The 15,763-nt window shown below is 36.1% G+C and overlaps 4 protein-coding genes across 4 annotated transcripts in view; 2 read left to right on the top strand and 2 right to left on the bottom strand.

Annotated features, from left to right (window-relative positions):
* The first annotated feature begins 2,017 nt into the window (after window positions 1–2,017).
* LOC115240518 (SWI/SNF complex subunit SMARCC2) lies at window positions 2,018–8,087 on the top strand. The gene is made up of 11 exons (XM_029815723.1): window positions 2,018–2,423; window positions 2,906–3,025; window positions 3,114–3,227; window positions 3,378–3,742; window positions 3,910–4,134; window positions 4,215–4,504; window positions 4,684–4,993; window positions 5,132–5,883; window positions 6,019–6,323; window positions 6,434–6,902; window positions 7,951–8,087. Exons 1-10 carry the CDS (start codon window positions 2,307–2,309, stop codon window positions 6,893–6,895), a joined length of 3,060 nt encoding a protein of 1,019 aa, XP_029671583.1. The 5' UTR covers window positions 2,018–2,306; the 3' UTR covers window positions 6,896–6,902; window positions 7,951–8,087.
* Window positions 7,135–10,168, bottom strand: LOC115240591. The gene is made up of 4 exons (XM_029815829.1): window positions 9,479–10,168; window positions 8,878–9,208; window positions 7,935–8,140; window positions 7,135–7,701 (listed from the first exon to the last, which is right to left on the bottom strand). Exons 1-4 carry the CDS (start codon window positions 10,006–10,008, stop codon window positions 7,464–7,466), a joined length of 1,305 nt encoding a protein of 434 aa, XP_029671689.1. The 5' UTR covers window positions 10,009–10,168; the 3' UTR covers window positions 7,135–7,463.
* Window positions 10,169–10,342: 174 nt separating this feature from the next.
* LOC115240557 (protein PTCD3 homolog, mitochondrial) lies at window positions 10,343–14,321 on the bottom strand. Its single transcript, XM_029815785.1, has 10 exons — window positions 14,157–14,321; window positions 13,749–13,863; window positions 13,449–13,646; window positions 13,067–13,320; window positions 12,838–12,946; window positions 12,355–12,691; window positions 12,067–12,272; window positions 11,462–11,800; window positions 10,919–11,137; window positions 10,343–10,842 (listed from the first exon to the last, which is right to left on the bottom strand). The coding sequence occupies exons 1-10, from the start codon at window positions 14,183–14,185 to the stop codon at window positions 10,684–10,686; spliced, it is 1,965 nt and encodes a 654-aa protein (XP_029671645.1). The 5' UTR covers window positions 14,186–14,321; the 3' UTR covers window positions 10,343–10,683.
* A 163-nt stretch (window positions 14,322–14,484) lies between these two features.
* LOC115240599 overlaps window positions 14,485–15,763 on the top strand; it is a 2,636-nt gene continuing 1,357 nt past the window's right edge. Inside the window, exons 1-2 of the mRNA XM_029815841.1 lie at window positions 14,485–14,641; window positions 15,314–15,503. Coding sequence (XP_029671701.1) covers window positions 14,596–14,641; window positions 15,314–15,503 — 236 coding nt within the window. The 5' untranslated portion in view covers window positions 14,485–14,595. The remainder of the gene's footprint in view (window positions 14,642–15,313; window positions 15,504–15,763) is intronic.

Below are 15,763 nucleotides of genomic sequence, written 5' to 3'. Positions count from 1 at the left end.
CTTTCCCTTCCTTGCTCCTTTTTTCTTTCTCTTTTTCGTCAGGCGGGGGAGATGGAGGAGCAGGATCTTTCGCGCCAGGAATTTGGCGCGCGGGATCGAGCGCGATCGGCGATTTGGCGCGAATGGGAGCAATGGCGGACGTCTATTGCACGTATTGTTGCGTACTATATTCGAGGGATGCCCATCAGCCCATCGTCTTATATCGATAGATTTATTATGTAAAAAAATGTCCTTAATATCCTCTATCCTTGATATCCTCTATCGAGAGGAAAAAAACAAGATGTTGATATTAATAATGATCTGTGTGGTTTTTATCACAATGCATGTGTGTATATATATATATGTATATATATGTAAATGTGTGTAGGGTTATGCAAAAGAAAAAAATCGCACATGTATATACACGACGAATGTCGAATAGTTACGAGCCGGTTATAAGCGGTGGAGGACGTTGACCTCGCGATCTCCGATTTACATGTATTTTCGACTACTATCAGGACTTTAATTTCGTCGATGTAGTTGAAATAATTTCAGCCGTTAATCAATACGATATACATCGAATTTATGCGAGCGTGTATTATTGAATTTTATGAACGAGTCTTATGATGGCGGAAGTTATAATGAAATTTCTGCCATTACCCCTCTAACTCGAACATTATTATTATTCAACGTCGGTTGCGATATTATTTATTCGAGAATAATCAAACAATGAATAATTTATTTTATTTATATTTTCTCGATTATACAGCTTCATGAATAATTATCGATTTGTCCAAATGCCTATAATGGAGAATACCACTTCCATTGAACATCTGTCGACATTTTAATTCATACTTTGTAATTAAAGACAGAATGTGTGTATTCGATATCGATCGCGTACAGGATTCTCACCCTTTCGCCTTTTTTTCGTGAAATAGAAAAATAAAGAACGATACACAGGTACGAAAAAAAAAAGACACGAAATACAGAATAACCTACAAATAGTCGAATATATATTTCTATTTAGAACTCCCCACATATCCGATGAAACGCATACATAATACAAAAGCAGAGAAGCCGGATAACTATGGCGCCTAATTAATGATAAACCGTATAACCGTAACAGGGATTTCTCAGGTAGCATTATTAAAGACATATTATTACAAGGTGATATAGAAAAAAATAATGTTGAATAAAGGCAACGAGCTTTTTGACATTGATGGAGAAAAATTTATATAACGCGTTTAATGCAGTATCGATATCGAAGCTATCAGATATTGATAGTTCATGTGCACTTTATACACCCTGTTTACACCTTCCTTGCCACGCGGCGTATCCACATCTCTCCATTCGAGAACAAAAAGTGTGGAAAATGTTTACGACACGTGACGCAAACGGATATGTAATATCGATCCAGTATTTTCCGATTACTTTCGACATGACATAAAAACGAACAAAAAAAAAACAAGATAATTATAGACTTCGTTATTTTCAAGATTGACTGACGTTTCCTGCCGTGACAGTTGGACCTCTCTCTCGAACAGATTGATCGCGACGCGAACAGACTTTTCGGCATGGATTAGTGCCGGTCTACAATAGGCGATTTAAGCCCTAAGCCTTATGACTTAACCTCTAAACTGTGACGTATTTCCGGCCTTAAACATTTTTCGCGCTGCCTTAAGCCCTAAGCGAGTTGGCCAACTCCCATCTTTTAAAGCTTAGAGCTTGAGGCTAGGATCGATGTAATTTTTCTCTTAAAACAAAGGCTAAATCTTAAATCACCTATTGTAGACCGGCACTTATGCATCACGCTGCAAATTACTTATGCAATGATACCAACACATTTCCCTCCCATTTCCAAGAATATCCCTGAAAGATTCCGAAAGTTTGATCGGCTTGTGATTCCGGGGCAGCACTGTGGGTCAATTCTCCCCCACTCAATTTCCTTTCCTTCTTGTATCCAACGCCGGCCAATAGCAATTCACTTCTCGAGCATTTACAGTGCGTTTCTCGTATGGCAGCCATGTTTTAAGGACGCGTTTACCAACCATCGCGTTTTCCCCCCTTCGCGTCAAAATAACATTTTCTAATATCTTCTTATATTTTCGACATCGTGAAATCGCGCGAGTGGCGATAAAATTTCGTTCGTATTTCTATATCGGATGTACGATACATCCTGTCATATATATAGTGACACGTGTTTTCGTTGAGATAAACTTGCGCCCGACAAACAAGCACAGCCAACTTCAGAGGCGTGTCATGTTTGCGCTTAGCGCGTTACTTCCCCATCGCTTTCGTCGAGTTTCGTCGTCGAAAATCTATGAGAGATGCTGTCGTTAGGCCCGAAAAAGGACGGCGGACCCAACGCCAAATTCTTCGAGGCACAGGAAGTTCTTACCCAGCTTGACGGTGTCAAACAGTGGCTTCTCAAGAATTGCAAGAAGGTACGTTCGTTTCATGCGAACATGGACCCGGCGTCAGAAACTCGTCGCGGCTTTGCCTTTTTCTCTCTCTCTCTCTCTTTTTTTCTCGGCACACGCTTTCTCGTCGATCGCGATTTTTGTATTAATCGATGCGTGTATCTGAAATGTGAGTTTCTTCAAAGAATCTCGCGAGAATTTTCACAATGCGCCGATATAATTGTACAGTTTTAATACATATGCGAGAGTCATCTCGATGACTCTGTAATTATCGTCATGGAATTAATTGACCGTTAATTTATCGCTTATCTCCCATTTTATATGGGTATAAAAAGTAAATTGACGTAATGTTAACGAGAGAATCAGATTATTGTTATAAAAGCTAATTGGAGTAACATGAAACGACATTTTTGTTAACCTGTATTAGCTGCGAGCAAAGTTGATGTTTGATTCTTCTTTTATAATTTTGTGCAATACTCATTAAAAAAAATTTTTGTTCTCCATAGTATGTGCAAACGGATCCGCCCACTAATAAGAGTTTAGCCACATTGGTGGTACAGCTTCTGCAATTCCAGGAAGATAATTTAGGGAAAAATGTATCAAAGCCACCTATGACTAGGCTTCCAGTATGTGAAATATTATATATTTATATAATAAAAGTAATATTCTGCGTGTTATACATATTCTTAAATTGAGATAATTTAATTTTTGCAGATGAAATGTTTCTTAGATTTTAAACCTGGTGGTGGCGTGTGTCATATATTAGCTACCGCATATCGTTTCAAACAGGAGCAAGGATGGCGGCGATTCGATTTTCCTGGTGGAAAAGTAATTTTTCTTTACATTTTTTTTTCTGAATATACTCTTTTTAACAATTATTCTCTCCTGAAATTTTTTGATTACTGTTTTTTATATAAGAATTTAACAAATAAATAGAATTTGAAAATATATAAAGTAATTAAAAAACTGTTATTACAGTCTGGATCACGCATGGACCGTACAGTAGATATGCTGATGGCAGCGGAACGTGTCTTGATACAGAATAGATGTATGACTGTACCAAATGTTTATGTGAGACCGGATGTTGATAAGAACACAGCTGTGAAAGTCAAGGAAGTAGTTAGAAAGCATCAGGGAACCGTCGTTGAAAATGAAGCAGATGCTACACATATTATTTATCCTCCAGTGGATCCAATGGAAGAAGAATATGCACGTCCTTGTATGAGACGCGAGAGATCGGTTCTAATTCATTGGTACTATTTTCCAGACAGTTATGATTCATGGTCAACACTAGATCTTCCATGGGATTATCCTGAAGGAACTTATACAAATACAAATTCAAGGTACTAGACATTTGATAATCTTTTAATATAAATTGATAAAAAAATAATTATTTAAAAACTGAAAAATTACAATTATTTTAATATTGCTAGTAAAATGTATTTTTATTTATGTATCGTTTAATTTACATATTGTTAAATAAAGAGATTTTGTAAATTGTTCTCTATAGATCAGTGTACAAAGTATCGGCTACATGGGCTCTAGACTTGGATCAATATAACGAGTGGATGAATGAGGAAGATTACGAGGTGGATGACAATGGTCAGAAGAGAGTACACAAGTACAGACTTTCCGTGGAAGATTTGATGGCGCAGCCGTCTCATCCGCCACCTGCAAAGAAACCTAAGAGAAAACGATCGCCTAGCCCACCTCCGAAGCTCGGAAAACGTAAAAGGTATGAAAACTTTTGATAACAAATTCGAATCTTGAAAAGAATTTTTTCTCACTTTCGATTTTCTACATTGTTGCTTACAGTAGCAGAGCACCATCGGGTATACAAAGTGCGTCCGCATCATCGGCAACAGCTCCGAAGAAATCACGCGGCGGCGAGGAAGAGGAAGATCTAACTCAGGGAATGGAGGATCCGCCCGCCGAGCCTCGCATCGTCGAAGTAGTTGCTACACCCACGAATCTACCAATTACAGGCCAGGGTAACTCAACAACAGGAAATTCTACTTTGGCATCTACTGGTAGTAAAAAGCAAGATAGTGAGCTTCAACCTCTCAAATCCGGAAATTTGACCGACCTCGATGAACAAATGGAAGGTATGTAAAAAAATCTTGATAATTAAATCCAAGTTTGTAATTTGATGTTGTAATTTAACATTATATGCTAATCTATTATAATGTTGACAATATGTCAAATTAATAATTCACGGAGAAATATTTTCGAGTTATTTGTTAATTTAACAAACTCTGAATTAAAAGCTATTAATATCACATAGGGGACAAAGGTAGTTCTCAAGGCGGCCAAGACAGAGAAGAGAGAGATACTAGTAAAGAAAGGGGTGAAGGTGGAAAAGGCGATGAACCAGAAGATAATGTGACAGAGCAAACGCATCACATTGTTGTTCCTAGCTACTCTGCCTGGTTTGATTATAACTCGATTCATACTATCGAGAAGAGAGCTCTATCGGAATTTTTCAATGGTAAAAACAAATCCAAAACTCCAGAAATCTATCTTGCATATAGGAATTTTATGATTGATACCTATCGACTAAATCCGACGGAATATATTACATCGACCGCTTGCAGGTGACGTATATCAACATATATATATCTAATTTACTTCAATATAATATTATAATGTAATATATCAATCGTTTTATAGTTTTACCGGTAAATAAAAAAAAAAACGGTTTCCTCTCTTTACATATGTATGTATTTTTACAGACGAAATTTGGCCGGTGATGTATGCGCGATTATGCGTGTGCACGCGTTCTTGGAGCAATGGGGACTCATCAATTATCAAGTAGACGCAGAATCCAGACCGACGCCCATGGGACCTCCACCAACGTCGCATTTCCATGTTCTGTCAGATACGCCGTCCGGTTTAGCTCCAGTCAATCCAAATCCACCGAAAACGCCACAGCCGTCCGCCGCGAAGATGTTGCTCGATTTGGAGAAAAAACCCGTGATCGGGGCGGTACCGGAGGAGAAAGTTGCAGCGGGCGCAATGGCGAATTTTGGTCTGAAGATCGACCAGTATTCGAGAAAACCGGCAGTTCTGAAGAATAAGCAAGCAGCAGGCGCTACCCGCGATTGGACAGAGCAAGAGACGCTCCTGTTGTTAGAGGGATTGGAACTACACAAGGACGATTGGAACAAAGTATGCGAACACGTGGGCTCGAGAACACAGGACGAGTGTATCTTGCACTTCTTACGTTTACCTATAGAGGATCCGTATCTGGAGGAAGGTGGACCTGAAGGATTGGGACCTCTGGCTTATCAACCGGTACCCTTTTCGAAAGCTGGTAACCCTGTCATGAGCACGGTCGCTTTTCTTGCATCGGTCGTTGATCCTAGGGTAGCAGCAAGCGCAGCAAAGGCCGCCATGGAAGAGTTTGCGGCGATAAAGGACCAAGTACCAGCTGCGTTGTTGGATCAACATTTAAGAAACGTTCAAGCAAGCGCTAACTCGGACGGTAATTTTATTTTATTTTTATATCATATCTAAATTTGCTCTAGTGGTTTATTCTTTAAGAAAATGTAAATAATAGTTTCGTCTAATATATATGTATAATGAGTAAATATATTATTTTTTATATATTTTTAAATAGGTAAATTTGATCCAGCGGCGGGCTTGGCACAATCAGGCATCGCCGGTACAGGACCACCCGAACCGCCTGACGACACAACTGCATCTGCCGCGACTCCCACGACGGGCGCAGCTAGTTCGCCTCATTCCGCAGTGCCAACTCCCGAAGCAAAAAAAGAGGAATCAGAGAAATCTAAAGATGCAATGGACGTCGAACAATCTCAGGTGGACGTTACGAAGAAGGAAGATGAATCGAAAGAGGGTGAAGAAGACGCAAAGTCCACCATCGATCCAGAGGCTGCGGAAGCGAAGGAAAAGAAGGATAAGGTAAAATATCACGGCGGCTTGAAAAAAATTGATTTACTCATATTTTATAAAAAATGTTAAAATTTTTAGATAATTAGACGGTCGCATGTTAAACTTAATTTTTGGCACAGGTTGTAAGGGATGCTCAGCTTCAATCCGCGGCGGCAGCAGCGCTAGCGGCCGCAGCTGTTAAAGCTAAACATTTGGCAGCTGTGGAGGAACGCAAGATAAAATCACTGGTTGCGTTACTAGTTGAGACACAGATGAAGAAGCTGGAGATCAAATTACGTCATTTCGAGGAATTGGAAACTACAATGGAGCGCGAGCGCGAGGGTCTTGAGTATCAGCGGCAACAGCTCATCACCGAGCGGCAACAGTTCCATTTGGAGCAGTTGAAGGCGGCCGAATTCAGGGCGCGACAGCAGGCTCACCAGCGATTGGCTCAGGAGCAACAACAGCAGCAGCAACAACAGAATCAACAACATCCACCCTGGCAACCGCCCGGCGCGCAACAGCAGCAACAACAACCGCCGAGTCCGCAGGCTCAGACTCAACAACAACCGCCACCGCATACACCGCCGCAACAGACATAACTCTTTCGTGAGTCTTAAATTTTTGAATAATTAATCGCTTATAAATGCTGTTGTGATCATACTTTTGCAGAAAAATCGACACATTATTTAATTTCTACAGCGTTATTTTTCAATTCTTGTTTCTCCATTCTTAGTCAGTGATGGTTACTTGTCTCTGAACCACAGATTGCTTCCATAATCTTATGCTATATCTATATGCAGAACGGTTTCATATCCTTACAAAAACTTCGTGTGTTTCAAGATAGAAATAGATATATAATTCACAAAAATATATTTTCCATATTTTAGGATTTCTATTATATAGACACATATACATATATTAGATCACATGATGAGAAATTATTTCTCTTCATTCTTTCTTCATTGTGTACATGCACGTATACATATACTTTGAATCTTATATACCACTTTGTACTACTCTTCTGAGATTATGCATCATAAGAGTGATGCATTTTATAAAAATAATGTTAGACATACACATGTATAATATACAGTAATACATGTATAATATACAGTAATACATATTATTCCATATATATTGTTACCGAGGATAATACGATGTTCTGATCTACAAAGCCTCATTGTCTATTAATTCCAATACTAAGTCAGTCATGAGTTGAGCACAGTCGGCGCCTCCGGGTGGTGGTGCTTCTATCGTGATATGTTTCTCCTCGCTACTAGTTTCCACACTACTACTCGTCTCGTACAAATTTGGCGCTTCGTGACTGGCGCACGTACTAATTGGCAAAATGTCCAATGCTAATCCCAATCCGAATCGTCCGCATCTTCGCATCTCTTCGTTCAATCTGAAATGAATAATTAATATTGAAGAGTTTATTATTAAAATATTGCTTTAAGTTTATATTAAAAATGATAATTATTGGAAATAGCTTTTTATGTAGCATATCTATTTTTTTATATGAGTTTAAGATGATTTGGAAAAATAAGATGGACGAGCCAAATTATTTATAAATGTGTAAGAGTAGCGAATTGCATGACTACAGTTGTTCCTTTTAGGACTCGACAACTTTTTACTTACAATTTCCATATGACAGATGGATCTTTTGGTGGCTGTTCCGGATTGAGGACACACAAGGAAGACATCAGATGGGAATGATAATGCTGGAGAAGCTGTGTCATGTAAGCCCGCCTAACAACACCACTTGTGCAGCAGTATAGCAAGTTCGCAAGATCAAGAGCGAGGGAGCCAACCCGCGTCAGTTGAAAGTCGACAAGATAAACGGCCTGCAGAAGCACAGTATTAAAAGTTAAGTCTAGGAGGTTTCGCGGTGAGGCGCACCTCGCACTCTCGTGCCAGCCAACGTTCTATCAGAGTCTTGAATATGATTTATAGATTACGATCTATAACGCGGGATAAATATCCTTGCAACGTATATCGTAGTCCATTTTTTATGAGATAATTGAAATCGATGTCTGAAATTATTTATAAATTAACGTAAATGAAGAAACTAAGTAGTTGAAAATAAACTAAATAGGGAAGGGGGATGATTAAAAACTAAAACGAGTGTAAAATGTACATTATACATTTTTTTCTTGACTTTTTCATACTTTTGGACATGATGTAATTTTATGTTATACTTTTCTGAAAGTTGTCGGGATTTATCTTAATTAATTGTAATTGTACATAATGCAAGAATCTTTTCTTTGCGCTCGCGGCTACACGGATCTAGGTGTGACCAATTTCGCTAAACTGGAGTCTTTTTAGATCATAAATGAAAAGAAGCATTTGAATCATATATATAAGAATCTTATAAATTTATATAATAAAAGTGTATGGAACAAAATGATTTTTTCGTCTCGTTATCTCGCACAAAGATAGGATCTGTAAAAACAAAATATCGTTTCTCTCGATGAATTATCTTTCATTGAATATATGTAATCTTTCATCGTAGATACGTCAAGGGTGCAATATGCTGTGCGTGCACACTTTTCGCATTTTCGTAATAAAATAAAAAATTCACCTCTGTATCTGAGCTTGGTTCATCCTGAAAGAGGATATTATTGGTCCAACAATCGCCGTGACAAAACACGGAGAGAGATCCTTGCGTGGAAACGAGTTCGCTCATAGTGCGAAAAAATACGTCTTCGTTTAGGAAAGCATGCAGCTTGGTCATTATCTCCTCTCTTCTGTGATCCATGTGCAAAGGTAGTGCTTCGGACACCATTTTAATAGCGTTATTCACGGCCACGCGGTAATACTGTCGATACCAATCTTCATTGTCTTGTCGAAATAATGTTTCACGTATACCTTCATCATGTTCCGGATTTGTTAATTTCGCGAATTCCTCTGGCCTTCAAAGAGTAATGTATCTTTTTGCATTAAAATTAGTATATGAGGACAACGAGACAAAACAACTCGCGCTTATTAATGAAAAAAGAAGTAATCCCTTTTTATTAATATATTTTTACATTATATTGATATCTTTAATTGTAGCACTTGATTCTCAAACATATTTATTCTATCTCTTCGAAAAGCTGATTAACTATTTCATATTATTTGCTAATTTATTATTATTATTATTGATTTTAACATATAATTCCGGAAATCTCAGGCATACTTACTTGGATTCCTTTAGCGTTAAGCTGAGCGCGTGAAATCCCGCTAGAGCCTTTAATACGTATTTCAAATTTTCCATCTCCAACCCCTTTCGTCTATCTACCATATTGAAGCCTCTCTCCCTCAAATCCTCCATAGCAATAAGATCGGCTCTAGCGGCGTATATTTTGGGTACCCCGCTGAACACCCGTCTATCGTTTGATTGGAGCTTGTTCAACGCAGGCCACACATGCTTGTAGAAAACGACCTCGTTTCTGAATAATAATTCGCTCTTGAACGCTTCGCGATGTTTCTTGGATTCCGGCAGAATCTTGTAAATGATAGCGCACTCGTAATTAATCCATTCTTCCTTTTTCAACAGCTTACGCCCCTTCGCCCGAATCCGATATAATATCGAAGTATAATTGTCTCCTCTTCCCGATCCTGGTTCTTCGTTTAAACCATAAATCTCCACGTCGGGATCGATATTTTTGATAATTAATTCGCGCACATCATCGAGCGTGAGTTTATTGCTACCGTCGCCGCCGCTATCCATTATTCTGACAGAGATATGTTGGAAATTTCAATCTCTACGACAATAATCCCGACGATACCTTTTCGATTTTTCCGGATAGATCTAACTTTAACATTCTACACTTTACAGCGGACCGAAGAGCTGTGCCGTCTCACGCAGGAAATGAGTATTTGAGCGGCTGGAGGGCTGCCACCTCCCACTATAACCGACTTAATTTATTAATGATTTACGCCCCAACTCTTAAGAGGCAAGGACATTGATACATGTCAATCATACGCCTGGTCGTTTAAAAAGATTCCCCGCTTAATTCTTCAAAGCACGACGCGGTACGGAATAATGATAATACAAAAAGTTCTCTGTCAAGCAAGTTTCTTTTCTCCAGGGTGATACATACATATTACAGTTTCATATAAAGAATATTTATAATATATATAAATATTCTTAAAAACAGTTTTATATATTTGCGTTAAGTAATAGTGGATCGATTCAAAGAATCATAGTAATTACGTTGAAAAAAAAAAATGATATATATTTTCATATATCTTAGTAAGATATATTTATATCATGGTGATATTTTCTTATGTTATAATTTTTGATCTCTGAAATGTTTCTGCATTCATTTCTATACACTGTGCTATCGTCATACTAACTATACAAAATTGCAATCAAGGACCAAATGTATACTTTGTGCTTCATTTAATTCTCATCGGACAGCTGTAATTCGAGAATGTCGTTACCCACTAAGCTAATTAATATGTTTTTCTGAACGGGCGTAAGGGGTACAGTTTCTTGCAACTTTCTAGCCATTTCTGCGGATCCTTCTAGATCGTTAGAAATAACATATTCTAGGAGATTCTGGAAGTATAAATGCAACGACGTTAATATAATATAAATCGGTTAATAACTAAATAAAAAGAGAATATACACTTACGAAAATTGCCGGAACATGCGCTTGCGCTAAACACAGCTCGAATATTTCGCGTACATAATCCGCCATAATGGTACCGATTATCAAATGCGGCGATTCAATTAACAATGACAAAACTTCCATCGCTTTGTCGAAATTATCTCCTCGTAGAAGTAGTATTATGATATTGCCCACTATTGTATTAGACATCGTAATATGCTGTATTCTTTTAGTATTTTGAACCTGTATTGATAAGAAATGACATTATTTCAACATATCTTATTATAAAGACACAATCTATATAATTTGCAAATGTAATTTTAATTATTGTATCTTTTTTGTTTTTCGACTATCTATTTCTTTACAACTAAGCCTCAAATTAAAATTCTATTAAGATGAAAGTTACTTGAAATTGATTGAGAGACGCAATAATTTTATTATAATTCGAAAGGTATTAATGTCTCGACATTCTCGCTAAAGAAAAATTAATCACAAAATAGTCCAAAAATCTGTTATTAATGCGGATTGTGGAGGACATCCTGTATAATTAACAATAACTTCAATTACTTGTATATGATCCCAGATAGTGAGTGCGATCTCCGCGAATTGCGCGTTCAGCGGCGAATCGGGCACGGGTTTACAATGTACGCTCATCAAGTGCAATATATTCTCCAATAAACCTTCCCTGTCCAAATGACCGAACGTGACCATGTGCGACCAGAGTTTTGGTATATATTGCGTGGCAGTCTCCGCGGGATATAATTGAACAGCTTCTAATATAGCCTTCATCACGGCGGGTTCCGGTATAGTCACGTGTGGTACGAGCTTGCTATAGATTTTGAAAAACGTTTCAAATTCTTCCGTCGCCAATATTAATTCTATATACGCTCGGTAGTATAAATTTTCCTGAGAAACAAGAAAATAATAGTTATAATAAATGTGCATATAATATAAAGTATACATTACATACATAGAATCAAATATAAATTCTATCCAAATAATGCTATTAAAAGAATTTATCAAACTAAAAAATTTTTTTGAAGAGTTTGATATATATATATAAATACATATAATTATAATATATAAATTTTTATGTTATGTAATGTGTTCTGGATACACCCAGATATTCTGAAGAAACTATTTATTGTGCGGATTTATTTCAGAATACTTACTTTGTAGCTGTCGCCGATGAATTTGTAATTTTCACCAGAGAGAAGAAGCTCGTTGACCATTTCGCCCACTTGACGTTCGCAAAATTGTTTGGAAGCCATTTCCATCGCAGCAACGAAGAAATTTAAGTCTCTTACATCTTGGATCGCAAGAGTCTCCTCCTTCAAAGACTTCAAGATTTTCGTAAAAGTCTTGTAGGCCGCATCACCTGTCTCATCGAATAAATTTGTAAGCTGTCGATCGACACGTGAAATCGTTTCGCAAAATAAAAATATGCGTTGCATAGTTACCGAATTTACTTAAAATTCGCAGCGCATAATAATATGTAGTTAATGACGGCTTTAATTTGAAATTTGCGATATCGGCGAATACGTTGCGTGTTAAATCGAGAACTACTCGTTTGTTTCTGAACGTAAACGCTGTGTTAAGAACAGCGTTAAACGTATGTATATTCGGAGTGATCCCGTTTGTGGCCATTGCTTTATATATATCTGCTATCAGTGCTCTTGCTTTATCCTCTCCTTCTCTTAACATTGGTACCATCGATATTATACCATTATATGCATTGATAGATAATGGTATATTATTTTCCTGACATTCCATATACATGTACCAAACCTTATCCGCCTAAACAGACAAAAATCTTTTCAATAAGTCTATATATACAATACATCATCTCTATAATTCAAATATATGTTAATTTTAATTAAGTTGCTTTTATGATCTAAGATAATCATAATTATGATCGATTTAAAATGAACTAGATATCTTACATTGAAATATTTAGCAAAACCACATATCATTGCATTGTACGCAGCAGCTGCTATTGTAGGTTCTTGTTCCTTTAAAAATTTGAATAATATATCGATTTCTGGATGATTTCTGCAAAAATCACGATAAAACACAAAAATATTATTTAAAGCCAACACACACATATCTATATATCTATTGATATATATTTGGAAAGGATAATGTTTATATATTTAATTTCCTTAAACTCACATCCACGTGTTCTTGATGCGTTTTTCGCTAAGTTGAAACCAATGACTCTCCAGTAATTCCGTGTTGGTAGCTTCACTGTGATTGTAAAAACACAACAATTCCAGAAGAGCTTGCTTTGTCGGTACTGTCAGTTCGCCTTGTAGTAAATTGTATATCAGAATAGAATTGGAAACATGACCGTTTGATATCTCATATAATAATGTTTCCTCCGTTACTTTACTCTCTTCTGTATAAATGGGAGGCGGCACAAACGCCTATACACAGCATGTTTTACCATTGTATGAACTCAATATTGTATTTGTTGGTATAAGTAAATGTAGAATATTATAAAAATTGACAGATTATAAATGTTCGAATAATGGAATCATTTTTAACATATTACCTTGATTTCAGGATCTGCTACTTTGTGTTGGAACAAGTCACGATGTTCATCCCGAACCCACATTGCAGCTTTCTTTCCAGACTCTTTTGATAAAGCAAAATTGCGAATCTGCGCTTTTGACAGCGGCGTCAAGTAAGGATCGTCATGAAATTTATAATGTGGCGCTGTATAATCCCTGGATATTGTACTTTCAAGAGCCTACAAAATAAATCATATTACATATTTATGGAAACACTATTGTATAAGTAAATTTACTTTTATAATTTTAAAAACAAAATAAGATATAGTAATTTTATTTACTTTTAGAATATCTGTTGGACCACGTTCTATCCTGTTTGGAATATAAATATCCGAGGATGAGGATGATGAAGTAGTTGTTGATTGCAGCCGTATTATCAGCTCCTGATATAATTTCCTGCAAATATTTAAAGTATGAATAAAAATTATTTCTACACATTCGTAAATATTTTAACAGAATTATTTTAGAAACAAATATATGTTCTTGAACATATCAATATTTGATTGAATTAAATAATACTCATCATGCGAGCTAATCTAAATTAACAAATCTATTTTGTTTCAAAAATAATAAATTAGTGTTTGTCGTGCTATCGGTTTGATAAATGACACCCGAATAAAGTATAGTGATTTTATTCGAAAAATATAATTTATGTATATGAACTGAATGAATTATAACTTGTTACATACCTACGTGAAATTCTCGCTAAAGAATTCATCGTGCGAGCTTTTTTTAAATAAGAAAATTTAATTCGTTCTAAGTTTTTTGCCTTCACTTAACCTCTTTACAACAGAAAGTTTGGAGGTTAAATCAAGCTTGGTTAGAATTTAATACTGCGTGAAGTGCGGAGAATTATACGGTGCAGTCCATTTGGAAGCATTCGTAATGACAAGTGGACTGCATTCATAATTATGTTATGGCGACGAGTAACGGATATACAACGGACGTACAACTTGCACAGGGATGGATACAATATTTTATATATTTCATTAATGCCACAAACATGCATTTTCGTTATAATTAGGTATTGGTAAAAAATTAATCGATAACATTTATATAAATTTGTTGGTTGAAATTTCAAGTTGGTGTATATGTATATACACGACAGTTCGTACAAATCGATAAACGATGATTTGGCAACCGTTAGAACAATTTGTCTTACTAATATCGCTTGGTAAGCAGTCTTTTTAACACATATAGTTTATTTATTCGTGTAAGAAATGAAAGTGGCGAATATTTTACAGGTATACATCGATATCCTTTTTTAAACAATAGAAATCGTTAAGGATTTAAATATTACAAATGAATTAAGTAAATAACGGCGGGCTAATAAGAACATAAAGCAAAGTCATAAACACAAAAATTAAAATAAAGATTATTATAGGAAATCAATCGAGATGAATTTATTAGACGATATACTTTGATCCCAGCACTTCGGATCATTCAATAATTGGATGAATACGAGCAATAAATTTTATATCATGTAGTCATAGCATACGTTGAATAGATTGTACAATTCAACGTATGCTATGACCATATAATACAATTTACTGCTTGTATATTTATCCAATTACTCTTATTTTTGCGTTCATGACTTTGCATTGGGCTCTTTTATTAGCTCTTTTTTAAAATGTTAAAAAATAAAAAAGAAATGTATGAAAAAAAATTGTATTATAATGGCATTATAATGAATCGACTAAATTTTGCCTAATTCTCTGGTATTTAATTTTATTTCTTAGAAGAGCTAGTTTTCATTATTACGAAGAAAAATCTTCTCATGACAACAAATTTCAATTCTAATATATCGTATAGAATAATATTCACTATATATATGATTGAATTTTAGAATCGATGCGTCAGACATTCCCACTTCTCTATGAATCGATTGCACTCCGCGATGTTAATTTCACCTGGCCTGATACATTTACACAAGTCCGCCTTGATACGAATCATCCGGCCAATTTATATCAACCTCTTGTAGAGCAATACTGGGACATCTGGTTGGTTGCCTATCTCCAAGCTATACTTCATATAAAGTACGTAACGAAAATATGTATATCGCGCGTAATGTATATAAAGTGTCCCTGATAGAGAGAATCTCGATCAATTTGAAATCGATTTTTCGAACGATCAATAAAATCGTTGAGGCACTTACAATTTTCGAATAATTAACAGTAAAATTATATGTTAATGGTGAAAAAAATTACTAAATTATATTCTCTATATAATATAGAGTACAACTCTGCCCCACGATTGTACACACACACACACACACACATATATATATATATATATA

This window comes from Formica exsecta, unplaced genomic scaffold, assembly GCF_003651465.1.
Source record: "Formica exsecta isolate Colony F162 unplaced genomic scaffold, ASM365146v1 scaffold117, whole genome shotgun sequence".
NCBI classification, from domain to species: Eukaryota; Metazoa; Arthropoda; class Insecta; order Hymenoptera; family Formicidae; genus Formica; species Formica exsecta.
Note: the sequence above shows the minus strand (reverse complement) of the source record. Positions and strands in the feature narration are given on the sequence as shown.

Excerpts from the sequence above, each read along its gene's own strand:
- LOC115240518 (XM_029815723.1), top strand. The coding sequence starts at position 2,307 with ATGCTGTCGTTAGGCCCGAAAAAGGACGGCGGACCCAACGCCAAATTC. Across the intron at positions 2,424-2,905 it reads TTCTCAAGAATTGCAAGAAG|TATGTGCAAACGGATCCGCC; the intron begins GTACGTTCGTTT and ends TGTTCTCCATAG. Across the intron at positions 3,228-3,377 it reads TCGATTTTCCTGGTGGAAAA|TCTGGATCACGCATGGACCG; the intron begins GTAATTTTTCTT and ends CTGTTATTACAG.
- LOC115240591 (XM_029815829.1), bottom strand. The coding sequence starts at position 10,008 with ATGGATAGCGGCGGCGACGGTAGCAATAAACTCACGCTCGATGATGTG. Across the intron at positions 9,209-9,478 it reads TTAACGCTAAAGGAATCCAA|GCCAGAGGAATTCGCGAAAT; the intron begins GTAAGTATGCCT and ends TACTCTTTGAAG. Across the intron at positions 8,141-8,877 it reads AACCAAGCTCAGATACAGAG|GCCGTTTATCTTGTCGACTT; the intron begins GTGAATTTTTTA and ends GTGCTTCTGCAG.
- LOC115240557 (XM_029815785.1), bottom strand. The coding sequence starts at position 14,185 with ATGAATTCTTTAGCGAGAATTTCACGTAG. Across the intron at positions 13,321-13,448 it reads TAGCAGATCCTGAAATCAAG|GCGTTTGTGCCGCCTCCCAT; the intron begins GTAATATGTTAA and ends TGCTGTGTATAG. Across the intron at positions 11,138-11,461 it reads CTATCTGGGATCATATACAA|GTTCAAAATACTAAAAGAAT; the intron begins GTAATTGAAGTT and ends TTATCAATACAG.